At 40.3% G+C, this 13,659-nt stretch overlaps 1 protein-coding gene across 1 annotated transcript in view; it reads left to right on the top strand.

Moving 5' to 3' along the window:
• Positions 1-13,659, top strand: part of MACROD2 (mono-ADP ribosylhydrolase 2) — a 1,497,602-nt gene that overhangs the window by 46,495 nt on the left and 1,437,448 nt on the right. The window contains exon 3 of the mRNA XM_090051193.1: positions 3,892-3,999. Within this exon, the coding sequence (XP_089907319.1) occupies positions 3,892-3,999 (108 nt within the window). The remainder of the gene's footprint in view (positions 1-3,891; positions 4,000-13,659) is intronic.

Below are 13,659 nucleotides of genomic sequence, written 5' to 3'. Positions count from 1 at the left end.
GATATTTGGAGTAGAAACTTAAAAATGTAATAAATGGAACAGATCGGGGTCATATAGTTGCCTTAAATGACTGTGAAAAATATGCTTTGACCAAGTTATAAGAATGCAGAAATTGCCATTTGTATGTGCTAAAAACAGCTTGTTGAGGTCCTTGATTTTTATTTTCTGAATATTTCAATCATTTTAGTATACCTTGGGCTTGCTTAGCCTCCTGCATTGTTTCTGATTAAACTGTTACAAATTTCCTGTTGTAGCAGCAAAACTCCTCATTAAAATGTGCTATAGCCTAGGGGAAAGTACACTTGGTGAGGAGCCAGTTCATTTCCTCTTTAGCTGATGAGTATTCATTTTGTGCCCTTTGCACCTTTCTGACTGAGGCAGGTCTCATATCTGTTTTAGAGGTTGCTAAAATCAGTTTGCACCTTATGGATGAGTTTACTAGGAATCTGAAGGCTTCCCAAGATCACGTCTGGCGGCTGAAAATTGATGTTAAGAATCTAATATGAGGGAACCATTTTTCGTCTGCTTAGTTTACTGCCACAATGAATACACCAACTCAAAGTGCTTATTTTCTCCCCTGCGTGGTTATTACTGCAATCTGCTTTCATAGAGCAGCTTCGAAACCAAATCTGAATGGCTACTTAATGATGCCGTCAGTCTGTGTACCGTGTTGAAGAATTCTTAGTCCCTTGCTTGAATTGCTAGGCCTATGTCATTTCTCCCCTACTGCCTCTACGCTAAGAACAGGAGATAGGAATGTTGATCCTCAGCTTTCTGCCGCTGTTGGGCAAATAGTGTTGCTCTCTTCTGGTGGCTTGGCCTTATTGGATGCACAGGCTGTGCATGCTGTAATTTTAGTTATGATCAGGCTGATTACACTTAGTGAATTCTTTAACCTGTTGTAGTTTCTGTATTGCCATGTTTATAATTGTCCTAAAACTTTTCTAGAAGCTTTGTAGATAGGCAGGAAAGAAATGAAGTGTGAATGAACTTTGACATTTTGTTGGTGTGAAAATATTTGGGAGAGAAGTTTGTTTATAGGCCAGTAAGTATCATTTGGACCAGGAAGATCACTTAATAATCCATGTGAGGGAGATAAGTCTTCTTTCCATTCTAAGAACCAAATATTCTCCTACAAGTAATCTACATGGATATCCTCATGGTGGGGTATGTATGCTCAAACATTTACAGACAATTTGTCTTAGTTGCACACACAGGTCATGCTTGCAGTCCTATGCTGAGTTGCACATGTTTTCTACTCCTAATTTCCTTGAGCCTAATGGCCCTGCATGCTGGATTGGGCTTGCAAGGTGGCACAGGGCTCAATTTCTAGCACACGGAGGTGGCACAGGGCCTCATCAGACCAGACCAACTCTGTGTTACTCGCTTGGTCTACAAAGTTAAAAGGTTAAGCACCAGTGGTTTAAGAGAATCCCATGTTGCTGAGAAATGTTCCATATGCAGATAAGTTACATCCAGCATACTCTAAGAAGGCAAAACCCAGTTCCAGTTATATGTCCTAAAGAAGTCTGCAGGGTTTTGTTTCTGATTCAGGCAAGTGGGATAAGTACTGTACACCTTCTGACAGTAGCTACTCACAAAGACTTTTAATTTCCTCAGCTCCAGTCAGCAGGGCAGCTGGTAGCATCTCTAATGCTAGCATTTGGAGGAGGTCTCACATCTGGAGTTCCTTGAGAGGAAGCATTTGTCTTCAATGCCTCTCTTTCTACCCCCCACTCCTACATTTGAAATTCCAAATTTGTTTAAAGATACCATTGAAACTTTCAGATACTCTGCCACTGATCTGCTACTGAAGTCTTTTGGCTTCACTGGGGGTCTGCAGACAGTGCTTAAGAAGGCTGGAGATGAACGTCCTCCAGATTTATAGAATGTATCAGCTTGAAAGTTTCTGCTTTTCCTCTGATGCTGAAGTTCCTTACCTTAGCTGCACTCAGGCAGGACACAAAGTTTCCCAACCACAGCACCGTTCTTATTTTTGATTGTTAGGAACCACCTATAGAGGCTGCCGTCTCAGAGTCTACATCTGATTCAGACTCTGACCATAGTTCTGACTATAATCTTTTTCACCTGGAAAGTGTGAAGGAGGCAAGGAGGTCCTTAGATTGTATGTTCTGTATAATTGTTGGTTAAAAGTCAGTATTGTGATTCAAGAAGTTTGGAATGACCGTTTGGAGCAAATGTCTACATATGGTGTAAATGTATTATATATATTCACTGTAGGTCAAGTGCCAGCAGTATCCTCTGAGTAGGGCTTGTCACAATTTAAGACTGAAGACTTTTTATCCCATTTTAAACTCAAGGTGTACTTTATAGCACCTTTAACCTTTTTCCCTTGTAAAGACAGGTATCACTATGCATTTTGAAAATGTTTTCTTACTCAGATTGTCAGGTTAACAGTTTAGTTACACTTCCAACCTACTTTTTGGACCCAAGACTCCAGAGGAGTGTATCATGGCTTGAAAAATTACTTTGTAAAAATAACATCTCAGTCCTGTACTCATGACTTAAACACCTACAGTACAGGAATGAACATGAGCTCAGTTTATTGTCCAAGGCATGTTCCTGAAAGTGTTTAGTGATAAATTTACTGACAGATATGGCAGATATCTGCCTGTTATACTCTATAAATCTGAGTTGAACTGGTGACATGGAGAATCAGAGGGCTTGTTTCTACTCTCTGCTTACCTAAAATATGTTCAAATATAGTCTGTAAAATCTCGTGTGCGGTTTCTTCTTTCAACTTCCCCATCTGTGTCCTCCAACAATTTAGGCCAATTATGGAGTATATTTGATTGCTACCTACATCTAAAGATTTGTTCATGACCTTTTTCCTATAAAAATCTCTGTATTTAATGTTGAAGATTTATGAATTTGGGGTTGTCCCTTGCTGCAAGTCTTAATTTAGATTTTGGTGAGCTTGGGGGAAGTTTTTAAAGACTGTTAAAGTTTTCTTTTATTCTTCTTGTCCTCTTTACCTGAAGGCTAGACTTCATATAGCTGTTTGGTTATCTAAATAAGAGTACCTTGAGTAACTAAGATTCTTTTCTCTCCCCATATATATTATTGTGATTTATTGATTTCTGTACCATGGCTGTTCTCAAACATGGAAGATGTTTACAAATGTTTAAACATGTTTAAACAGATGTCTAAAAATGTTTACAAATACATTGTTGAGCCCCTCTTCCTGCCCCCCCACCGGCCTCCCTGCCCCTATCTGGAACCAGATAATGGGTTTTAAATTGTTCTGTAGTTAAAAAACAAAAAACAAAAAAGAACCCCTAAACAAATAAGCCCATCCCCTCCCACCCTCTCCTCCAAACTCCCCCCCCCCCACTTTCCAAAAGTTAATTTTAACATTATGGGTATAGCAATGAAACTAGTGTTTTTTTGGGTTAGCCATGCCCTCTAGAGGTGAAATTGAAAAATGTCATTATAACAAATACTTGGTATTTTGAGGTATAAGCAGGTTGTTTTTCAAAGCAAAACTTAATTATGGCTTCCAAACAATAAATGTGGCTTGTTTTAAAATAATATTTTTGTTTTTATTGAGAAACCTAGCACAGTCAGCTCAAAATTGTGCTTCAAGGACTGCTATATGGTTCTTCTCAAACTTACAGTGATTTAAACAAGTGCATAATTGTGCAACAAAATACATACAGATAGTACTATGCCTATTTTTATTCACAGAAAGAATGATAACCCATTTATAATGTGTTAACAGTAGCGCAGACTATTAGGATGATTTTATTATTAAATTGGCAAAGATAGCTTGAAATCTTTTGACTGTCATACGTATGTATATGTGTGTAATTTCTAATGCACAGATATTACTTTTGTTAGTATTCTTCATCTATTTTCCTTGGCTTGCAGATAAAAACACTAAGGAAGTTTTGCAGGTGAAGAAAAGTCTGAGTGAGAAGGTTTCTCTCTATAGAGGTGATATTACCCTGCTTGAGGTGGACGCCATAGTTAATGCAGGTAAGTGTTTAAATGTTTCATGCGTGACAAATTGTGATAGCATTATTTAAAACTTGGAGTGTTGAAATTCTACATAATGTGAATTTATCCTATGGAAACTGTAACCTGACAGAAACCGCTGCTCAAGAAGTCAATAATCTGTGTGTGGTTGGTTAGCTAATCTTTACCTTTAATACTATAATAGGGATTATTGGAAAATGGTGTCTGAGTCTTGGTTTTGATGAGGGATAAATGATCTGTATTTTTTTTCTTGATTTGAATAGCTGATTTTGTTTTTGCTTTTTAGAGGGCTGTACATTAAAATTAGAAGTTTACTCTACTGCGGTGTGCTCTGTTGGGTTACGCCTACAATCCATTCAGAAATTTAACACAGTACAAAATTCAGCAGGTAACTTCTGTTTGAGAGTTGAGAGATGCACACACAAATCAGTATCTTAAAATGTTGGCATTAGGATGTAGGTCTTTCCTAATTAAGAGATTCTTCTCCAATGCCAGACTGCCACAGTTCTATTTAACAGAGATATTGGAACTGTTCTGAGAGAGGGAGATGTTGGCTGAACTTTCTGAGTGGCTGGGAGACATCTCTCTTTCCATATCTGATGTGGGTTGTCTGTGTTGATCCTCAGTGGCATACTACCACTATGCATAGATTTCTAAAGCATTTAGAGAGTTTTAAAGAGGAGTTTTTTTGGAAAGGTAGGCGATATCTCTCTCTGTCTCTGTCTCTCTGTTTTTGATACCCAGTAAGTTTTTTAGTACTCAGTAACTTCCAAGATGTGTTTTATGGTATTGCATTTGTAAATATTACAAGGAAATCTATTACCTGGGATGGACCCATTTTAGCTCTAAAGAAATAATATAATCTTGGGTTCTTATACACGGGCCGGGAGGCTGCTCTGACTCATTATTATTACAGTGCATCAGAGCATGGTAATTACTGTGCTCTAACCAGGCTCTGCATCTTATGCCCTATGCATCATCATCCCCATGCTTCAAAACAGCGGTAAGAGTACTTTAACTAAAGCTTGTTCAGTGAGAATTAGATAAAGCCATTTTGCCATTTTGAAGCGCGGGGATGCTGATACATGAGACACAATGGGTGCTTGAGAGCAGCTCTCGCTCTAAAGTGACCTGTCCCCTCACCCGACTCCCAGAGCATGTGTAAAAATGCCCCATAGGACTTAGCACTCAGTTTCTCCTTAAAAAACTGAATTTCTTCTAAACATTTTTTTGTGGGAATTGGTGGATGGTCCCTACTTTGGCCTTGGAGCACAGAGCGTAGTTCCAGGCCAGCTCCGTAGCAGCAGCACAGAGCAAGCACTGCTGCTGTGGTGCCAGGCTGGGGATGTGCTCTGGGCTTCGGGCTGGAGCAGGGAAGAAGCCTGATGGTGTAGAGCAAGGGTAAGGTGGGGAGGGGTGCAGGAATGGTAGATGATGTGTGGGAGGAGGTGGGAACAGGGGGGCAGGGCAGAAGATGGGAGATGGAAGATGGGGACTGGGGGTGGGTTGGGAGATGGGGGATAGGGTTGGGGCCTGAGGCTGCATGGAGGCAAGTACAAGGGGTGGTAAGTGTCAGGGAGATAGGCAGCAGGGTGTAAACTGTCCTTCCTACTGCTTGACCCTCGTTGCCTGCCCCAGTACCACTGCTTCCCCTGCTACAATGGTAGTGGTAGTGATGAATTTAAGATGATCTTCTTATAATTAGATTCTGTACATGGAAAATGATTACAAATGTATACATTTTCCATGCATAGAGTCTAATTAACGGGGGTCATTTTTAATTCAGGGTTGTGTTGGATTCAGGTAAATACGATAGTTCTTTAGGGACCTGATCTTTTTTCTTGCTAAAATTAACTTGTATGTGTTTTATTTTCAAGATCTGTGAAACAGAAGTAAGAACGTGTGCTTTAACTTGCCTGTACTGTTAAGTACAGTAAGGGTTACTGTTACTTTTCCGGTAAAATGCCATTTTTTTTGTTTTGTTTTTTTTCCATATCTGTCAGTGGCCTTAGATAATGGGATGATTCTGTAGGATATAGGTGGATTCATTCTTTAAAGTCACTTAGGATAATATTTTGTTTTAGTGCTGCTCAGTTTGGTAGTTATCACATAGTCTTGTTTCTTCTTTGAATTCCTGGCAAATAAATGAAACTTTTGATTTAGAGTTCTCTGCAGTGGAAATGCAGCTGACTTCTTCACTGGTAAACATATCCAATGCATATCTCTGTTGTGGGGCACCTGGAGTTCTCCTTTTTTTGTTTTATACAGATAGATAAAGCAGTCAGGCATCTTCACATTTTGGTTAATGTTGTTTGAGTGGAGGCTCCCCTCTGCTCTGCTCCAGTTCTGTTCCACATCATGAACAAATTGAATGTGATTTTGTATTCCAACCCCCTGCTCCTCTTTCCCTTCATTTCTCCACGCCCCCCCATCCCCCCCCCAAAAGATGGAAATGGCTTTTGGATTACAAGCAGAAAACTGTGACATGATGTGAAGCCATTAAAGTCGCATCTCATCATGCCACTAAAAGGACGATTGTGAAGCTGTACAGTTTTGGTCATATTCAGGGATATCTTGCGTCCTTGTTTTCAAAGAAAGTACCCCCTACTAATGTATCATCCTCTCAGAGCTATTGTTTGTGGTGTCTGTTTAATAATACTCTTTTCAGTAGCCGTTATCAATCCATTTTGGTGCTTTTTCTTGGATATTCTGCTATCTTAATCTTCCTTTGTAAAGCTTCTGTTAAAAGCTCATATGAAAATTATTTTTGCTGCTTCATTTTTCACTGTAATTACTTGAAAAAAATCTTCCTTGAGGCATGTTCTTTTTTTTAATAAAACTGTGACAGCTGACCTTTTAACAGGTTAAACATTTCTATATGATGTTTAAGTCTGGCTCCAAAAGTGCTTCGGGCACATATAATACAATCTTACAAGTCACTGCCCTCAATTATTTCCCCCCCAACTCTTTTAAGGTACATTATGTTAGAACTGACAGGTAATTCTCCTTTCTTCTTGATTAGAAGTACTTTGTGGAAGGTGTAGCTTTCTGAGATAATATTGCAAAATTGAAACCACAATACTTGTGGTGCAGAACAAAATAACCTAAATCTTCCTAACACTTTTTAGCTGTCTTGATTAATTAGGTTGTAAACTCTTTGGAGATTCTTTACCTCATATCTGTGTGTGCATATGGGTTCGAGTGCAGTGAGACCCTAGTTTTCATTTGCAACTTCTGAGCAGTACTGAAAATCAAAATAATAATAATAATAATAATAATAAAGGCTAAGATGGAAATAGTCATCTTGTCCACTTATTTATTAGTCACTTCAAGTCAACTGTTCTATAATAAGTTGTCACAAATGCAGAAATAAATGGAGAACCCCAATTTGACCTCAAAATTATGAAATACTTATATAGCAATTTCAAAATAATATTCAGCTATCTCCCTAGATTCCACTTTTAGTTTCTTGTAAATACTGGAATTACTCAATATTTCCTTGGCTATTAATTTTTTTTTTCCCATTAAGTAGATATTACAGTTGGATTCCTAGATTTTCAGTAGTGGGATATATCAGACTTTCTATGCAGTAATTCATTTTTGCTGATCTCCAGTTAATGAATGACAAACCCACTTTCTGTCAGTATAATGTAGAGAGCATGTACTGAGTTGATGTAGGTTCTGGGATGGGCACAAATTAGAAACCCTTCATCCACAGACTATGTTGTCTGCTCTTTAATGGGGCATTGAAAGCATCTGTATTTTCTGATAAAGCTTTAACCATGCTGCTTATCATTAAATAACTGGATTAAGATAATTACATGGCTAACCAAATTAGTTGAAACTAGTAGTAATTTTATTTGCCCTACATTATGGGAAAAACTCATAATTATCACCTTTTAACAGGATTTTTTCCAGGGACAGATTAATACTTTTTCACTGAGAAAAGTCAGTGAGACATGATCAAGAAACAGAAGAGGCATAATAATGAATCCATTTTATATTTTTTCCCTAGTTCACTTAAATACTGACATGCTACTTAAATTCACAATGCTCATGCTGTCCAAGTAAAGGATTTCCCTGTAGTATACTTGTTGAGAACTCAGTGGGGATTCAGGAGCCAATCAAGGTGCTAGTTCAGTAGAATTAGTAGAATGAGGAGGAACCCTGATATAGGAGTCCTACTTCATCTTTTTGGGTTTTCCAACAGCTAGTGTTAGTACCCAGATGCAAGGAAGATGTTGTTCCTTGACAGGTTAACGGACAGTAGTATTTTAAAGAAATGCATAATGTATAGCTCTTAGACAATTAAAAAAGGGCAAACATTTAATTACTTTCCTGATAGTAGCCCTGTCTCACTGTCTGAAGAAAATGCTATTTTGGAAAAAGAACCATTTCTAATAACATGTGTTTAGACTTGCTTAATGCATAAACTGATCCTGCTATTTGACTTTGGAAAATTAGATTTAGGAAGAGACTTTAGTTTCATGTTAAAGACTGCACATTTATTAATAACACACATTTTACATTTTCTTTCTTTAAGCTTTTCACTCTATACTCTGTACTGATTTTTAAGTATCCTGGTAGTGCAACTGTCTGCCGTACTGTTCTTCTCATCTTTCTTAACTGGATAAAACAGTAGATTTACTGCTTGACTTTTTTCACTGCTTCTGTTGACCTTGAAGTGCAATCTGATTCGCTTTGTTAAATTTTAATTTTATGAAGCATCACATTTCTGTCATGCCCCAAATTATACTTCAAGGTAGAGGTATTTTTTATATATTGGAATTGTGAATTGAATATATTATCTGCAAATTATGCTTAAATTAATGTTTAAGTATAGAAATGTTGACTAGCTGAGCTACACCTTCTCTTATAAACAGCTTGTTAAAGTGCAATCAGTCACTGAAGTTGCCTTGAACTTGGTGCTTAATGAACAGGTGGGGAGAGAGGATGAATTCTAATCTGAAACGGATCTGACAGCCTATCAGGCAGTTTTGCTGATTGCTAATCCATTTCATTTGGCAACTTAATTTATCACACAGTTAGAATTTTTATCTTGTATCTCTGAGGTGGAAATTAATTCAGAAGCATGCCCAATAATACTGGACTGAGCTGGTCTGCCTGAGTATATTGCAAGGATGTTTAAGAGCAAGTGATTGAACCTGCAGAATATTGTTGTCTTAAATAATACGGTATTTATAATCATGCTACTTTTATCCTTAAATATTTGGCTGCATTTGCATATAGATGGTAAATACAACAGGGAATGTGTATGTGTGCTGATGTATAGTGAATATTGATTTAGGTAAAGTGAATATCCTGTTTAAAATTATAAAAACAGAAGAATCTATCAGGGATACCAGGGGAAAAATATCATCTAGATGCTTGATAGAGCATAGTCTTAGCTGACATCTTTGTCAGGCAATAATTGCTCTGAGAATGTGATTTGGGATACAGTGTGGGCGATGAGAGTCACCAAGGAATGCACTTCAACAATTTGTAAAATTGAAAATACAACTGGTAGCAAAGAAGTTATAAGAATAAGAAACAGGAACGAAGATCAGTGAGATATATGTTGAACTACAAACATACAGAAGATGAGATTTGAATTTATTTCTCAAATCCTTGAGCACCACAAAACATGCACTATAGTCAAGAATAAATCATTTCCACTTAGAAAATTTAAAGCCATCTTATCAGTTGAGCATTTATTAATAATGTTCCTATGTCTCCACTGGTGACATCATTTAAAAGTTATTCCTCAGGTAATGGCAGGGCCTTGATATACATCATGCTATGAGCCTTACAAACACTGATTGCTGTTATTGCTAGCTTGGAATTTGGAACAGTAACACCCTTACTCTAGCAACCTTCTCTGGCTGTCCCCTACCTGCACCGCTGTGACCTGCTGCTAGTGCCCTTGTGAGCAGGGATAGGACTGGGAGCTGTAGCTGTGCGTTGACACTAGGGGTGCCTGCAGGCATTTAGGCACATCGGGGAGGTGCTTTAAATCATGGTGCTTTACACAAAGCTCCATGAGTTAAAGTTCCGTTGAAGCTAACAGTTGTTCACCTGGTGGGGGGAGGAGAGGGGGCTTGAGCCTGCCTGTACCAGCCTCTGAGGAAGCTATTGAACCACCCCTCTCTCAAACCATGCCCCTGCCCTCCACCCAAGCTTTGGCCATGGCAAAGCTCTGCCAGCAGTTATGAGCTGGCAGCTACGTGCTGCCACTGTCAAGAAGCTCAGATGGGGAGCCCCCCTTCTCCCCCCCAGGTACCCTGGCTTGGGTATTGAGGGAAGCCGAGCCAGGCCTGTGAAGTCGGGGGGGAGGGCTCTTGTTCCCCAACTCTCCACCCAAGCCTTTTTACAGTGGCAGCATACAGCTGCTGGCTCATCTTTGTCGTGGCTAGAGTTGGAGCAAAGAGGGTGGGGAGGGGGGGCCATGGAGCCCCCTCTTTTCATGGACCCGGACCAGCTTCCCTCAAGGCCCCAGCAGAGGTACCTTCCTCCATCTCCACCCCCGCCCCCTCCCTCCTCTGGAGAGGAGCACTGAGAGGAGATTCTCCTCTTTATGACAGCCAGCACAAGCACCAGCCCAGCCTCACAAAGGTACATGGGATGTAGGAGGAATCACCGGCACTTAACTTGTGTAGGGAACCTGAAAAGGACCTAAGGCAGTGGTCTCCAAACTTTTTTGATTGCGCACCCCTATCAGTGTAAAATTTTTGAGCACACCCCCCCAATATATGTATATTTATATTCACGCACCCCTATCAGTAAAATTATTTTGAGCATGCACCCCCAATATATAAATATAAATATAAATAGTTCTAATATTTTCTTCCTGCATCCCAGTGGATCAGCTTGCGTGCCCCTTGGGGTGTGCGCCACCCCACTTTGGAGACCACTGCCCTAAGGCACTATGTTCTGAAACACCTTCAACTAATAGTTGATTTAATTAGGGTTATTTTTTTTAAATGGCCGATCATGCGAAGAGCACTCTGCAGCTATGGGTGTGTATTATGTCACAGCTGTAGAGTGCTTTCAGGTGCCTGATTGCACAAAAAAATATAACTTGTATAAGTGCTGTAGAGGTCTGGTGAGGCAGGGCAGGCTTCTATCCCTGCTCTCCAGGGGGAAGGGAGGCGAGCTTGAGATCCTAGGATAGTGGAGGACTTCAACTTGGGCAGCACAGCTGTGGGGAGTGGGTACACCTTAATGGAACAGGATTTGGGTAGTGTGGATCAGAGATAATCCTGCCTTGGGGTGCTGTAGCTTTGAGCACCATAACGAGTGCTTAAAATCACTCTAAGGCAGAGGTTCAGAACCTTTTTCAGTCGACGTACCCCTTGGTCTCAGAGTGAGGCTTCAGGTACCCCCTTTCAAATGCAAATTAATTTTTTGACCTGTGTTAGACAGTGTATGAAATATACCTCCTGTACCCCCTGATGAGACTTCATGTACCCCCTGGAGGTACATGTACACCTGGTTCAGAACCACTGCTCTAAGGTGTTAATGTCTGGACAGTTCAGGGGTTAAGAGCTCCAGGAACTGCCTCAAATTACCATGTAATAAGGCCCACAGTCTAGTTGGGAGAGACCTGAATTAACATTTGGATGGGATGCTGCATCTAACCTACAACTCCCATCATTGAATTTGCCTTAAATCACAGCCTAATTGGAACTCGGTGTAAGGCGGGTATTTACTATCAATAGATCAGCTAAATATTTATTAAATTTTAATAAATTCTCATTGTATATTGAGATTTAAATCAGAAATGAAAATGACTTTTGACAGTTCAGGTTTATAACTCTCCTGCAGAACTAGAAGAGGAGAGTTTGTTTGCATGTGTAAATGTTTTCTCTGAAAGGAGACAGATGAACTGATATTGACCTAGGATGCAGTTGGTGAGAACCTCGAATTCCTTGTATCAACTGTTTATCTAGTTAGATATCTTGTGTGTGTGTGTGCTAGATGATTGAGAGGAATGGATAAAGTTCCTGTGCGTATGGAGTAAAGTGTCCTGTCTCCCTTGCATTTTATGGTTTATCCTGAAGCACGAGTTTCTCATTAGAAGTTAAAAAAAGAATGTCACTTCTGTTACTGTCATCAGTATCTCTTTTTGAATCTTGTGAAATGCTTACATCTGAATATGCTAGCACTGGATTCCACATATTAGCCACGTGGTATGTGAGATTACTTGAGGTCACGGCACTGTCTTGTCTTAGTCAGCGGATCACTTCCGAAAAAATATTATGCAGGAAGCTGTTAGACATGTGAAAATGTGTTTCCTCTGGACCGCAGAATACATATATGGGCTCCTTTTCTTTAGCCCCCACAGAGAAGCAGTAATGCATGAGGTTAGCTTAGAAAAAGGAAGCCATCTCAGTATACGAACATCATAGATTCAGCTGATGTTAACAGAAAATTTTGCGTTTTTAGCAGTGTACTCAGTGTTTGTAAGTATTGCTGAACCATCCACAAGGTGGCCATGTGTTTCTAATTTTGGCTAAAGATACCTTTTGTTAACAGGAAAGGTCAAAGAAGTTGTGTGGTGTTTCAATGCAAATTTATATATTTGTTTGGAAGGGGTACACATCTAGATTCTGTCAAAGCAGTGAACCTAGGAGTTTGAGTAGGAAAGGGCTCAGGTGTACAGGGAGATGGGTTTAGCAATCAGACTGCCAAAGAGATTTGAACTTTACATCAGGCATGTTTCTTTTTTGTAGGGGAAATATTAGGGTGCCACAACACCCTGGGGTGGAGTGCCTTGAGATCCTTGAAAGGATACTGTGGAGTGGCACACAATGTTAGCACTGTTAGGCTTGCAAACATGATTCACAAGATAACTGATTCACCCGGAGATTTAAAAAAAAAAAATTGTGATCTTTGAGTTCTTTGCCACAGAAAAGCTGTTCTATTATTTTTCTCTAGTAAAAAAAAAAAGAGTCAAAATGAAGAGCTGGCATTTTCTGAGGGCTTCCTTGAGTCTTGTCAAAGGTTCCTCAAGTCTAAAGAGACTGAAAACCACTGAACTAGGGTGGGGGTGCTCAACCTCTGGCTCATGGGCCAAATGTGGTCCTTGGAGCCATAGTGTCTGGCCCACAGGACTCCCCATTGATTGGGAAATTTGGCCACCCTCCCTCTGGCCAAATTCCCAGACCCCAAGCTCTGTGCCACTCCCCCTTGTCCCTTGCGGCTGACTCTGGGGCTGGGTCACCCCTTTTCCCCACTCTTCCCGCAGCTGTATTGGGGCCAGGTCATGCCCCTCTACACCTGAATTGGGGCTGGGTCATACCTCCTCTTCCGTGGTACCAAGGTGGGGTTGGGCTGCCCTCTGCCCCTCCCTTTGTGCAGCTGGGGTCCCCACTGTGACCATCCTGGGTGCCAGATCAGGACCACGGACCAGATCTGGCCCATGGACAGACCAGGCAGTGCCCATTTAGCCCTCATCTGGCCCGGTTCAGCACCACTTGACTAAGGCATCTCACCAGCCCCCGTTTGCTGCATAATGACAAGCAGGAATAAAATAGTAGGCAAAGATCATCCCAATAATTCTAACCTTATGAACTTTGCCTTCCTGTTTTCTTGAATGCATTTGTTTCTATTATCCTTTGCCTCAATGTTGATACAAATTTTGACAGCAGCAATCCTGTC

The sequence above is a fragment of the Crocodylus siamensis genome, chromosome 1 (genome assembly GCF_052110815.1).
Source record: "Crocodylus siamensis isolate JL-2025a chromosome 1, ASM5211081v1, whole genome shotgun sequence".
NCBI classification, from domain to species: Eukaryota; Metazoa; Chordata; order Crocodylia; family Crocodylidae; genus Crocodylus; species Crocodylus siamensis.
The sequence above is the reverse complement of the archived record's forward strand: the minus strand, read 5'-3'. Positions and strand labels throughout refer to the sequence as shown.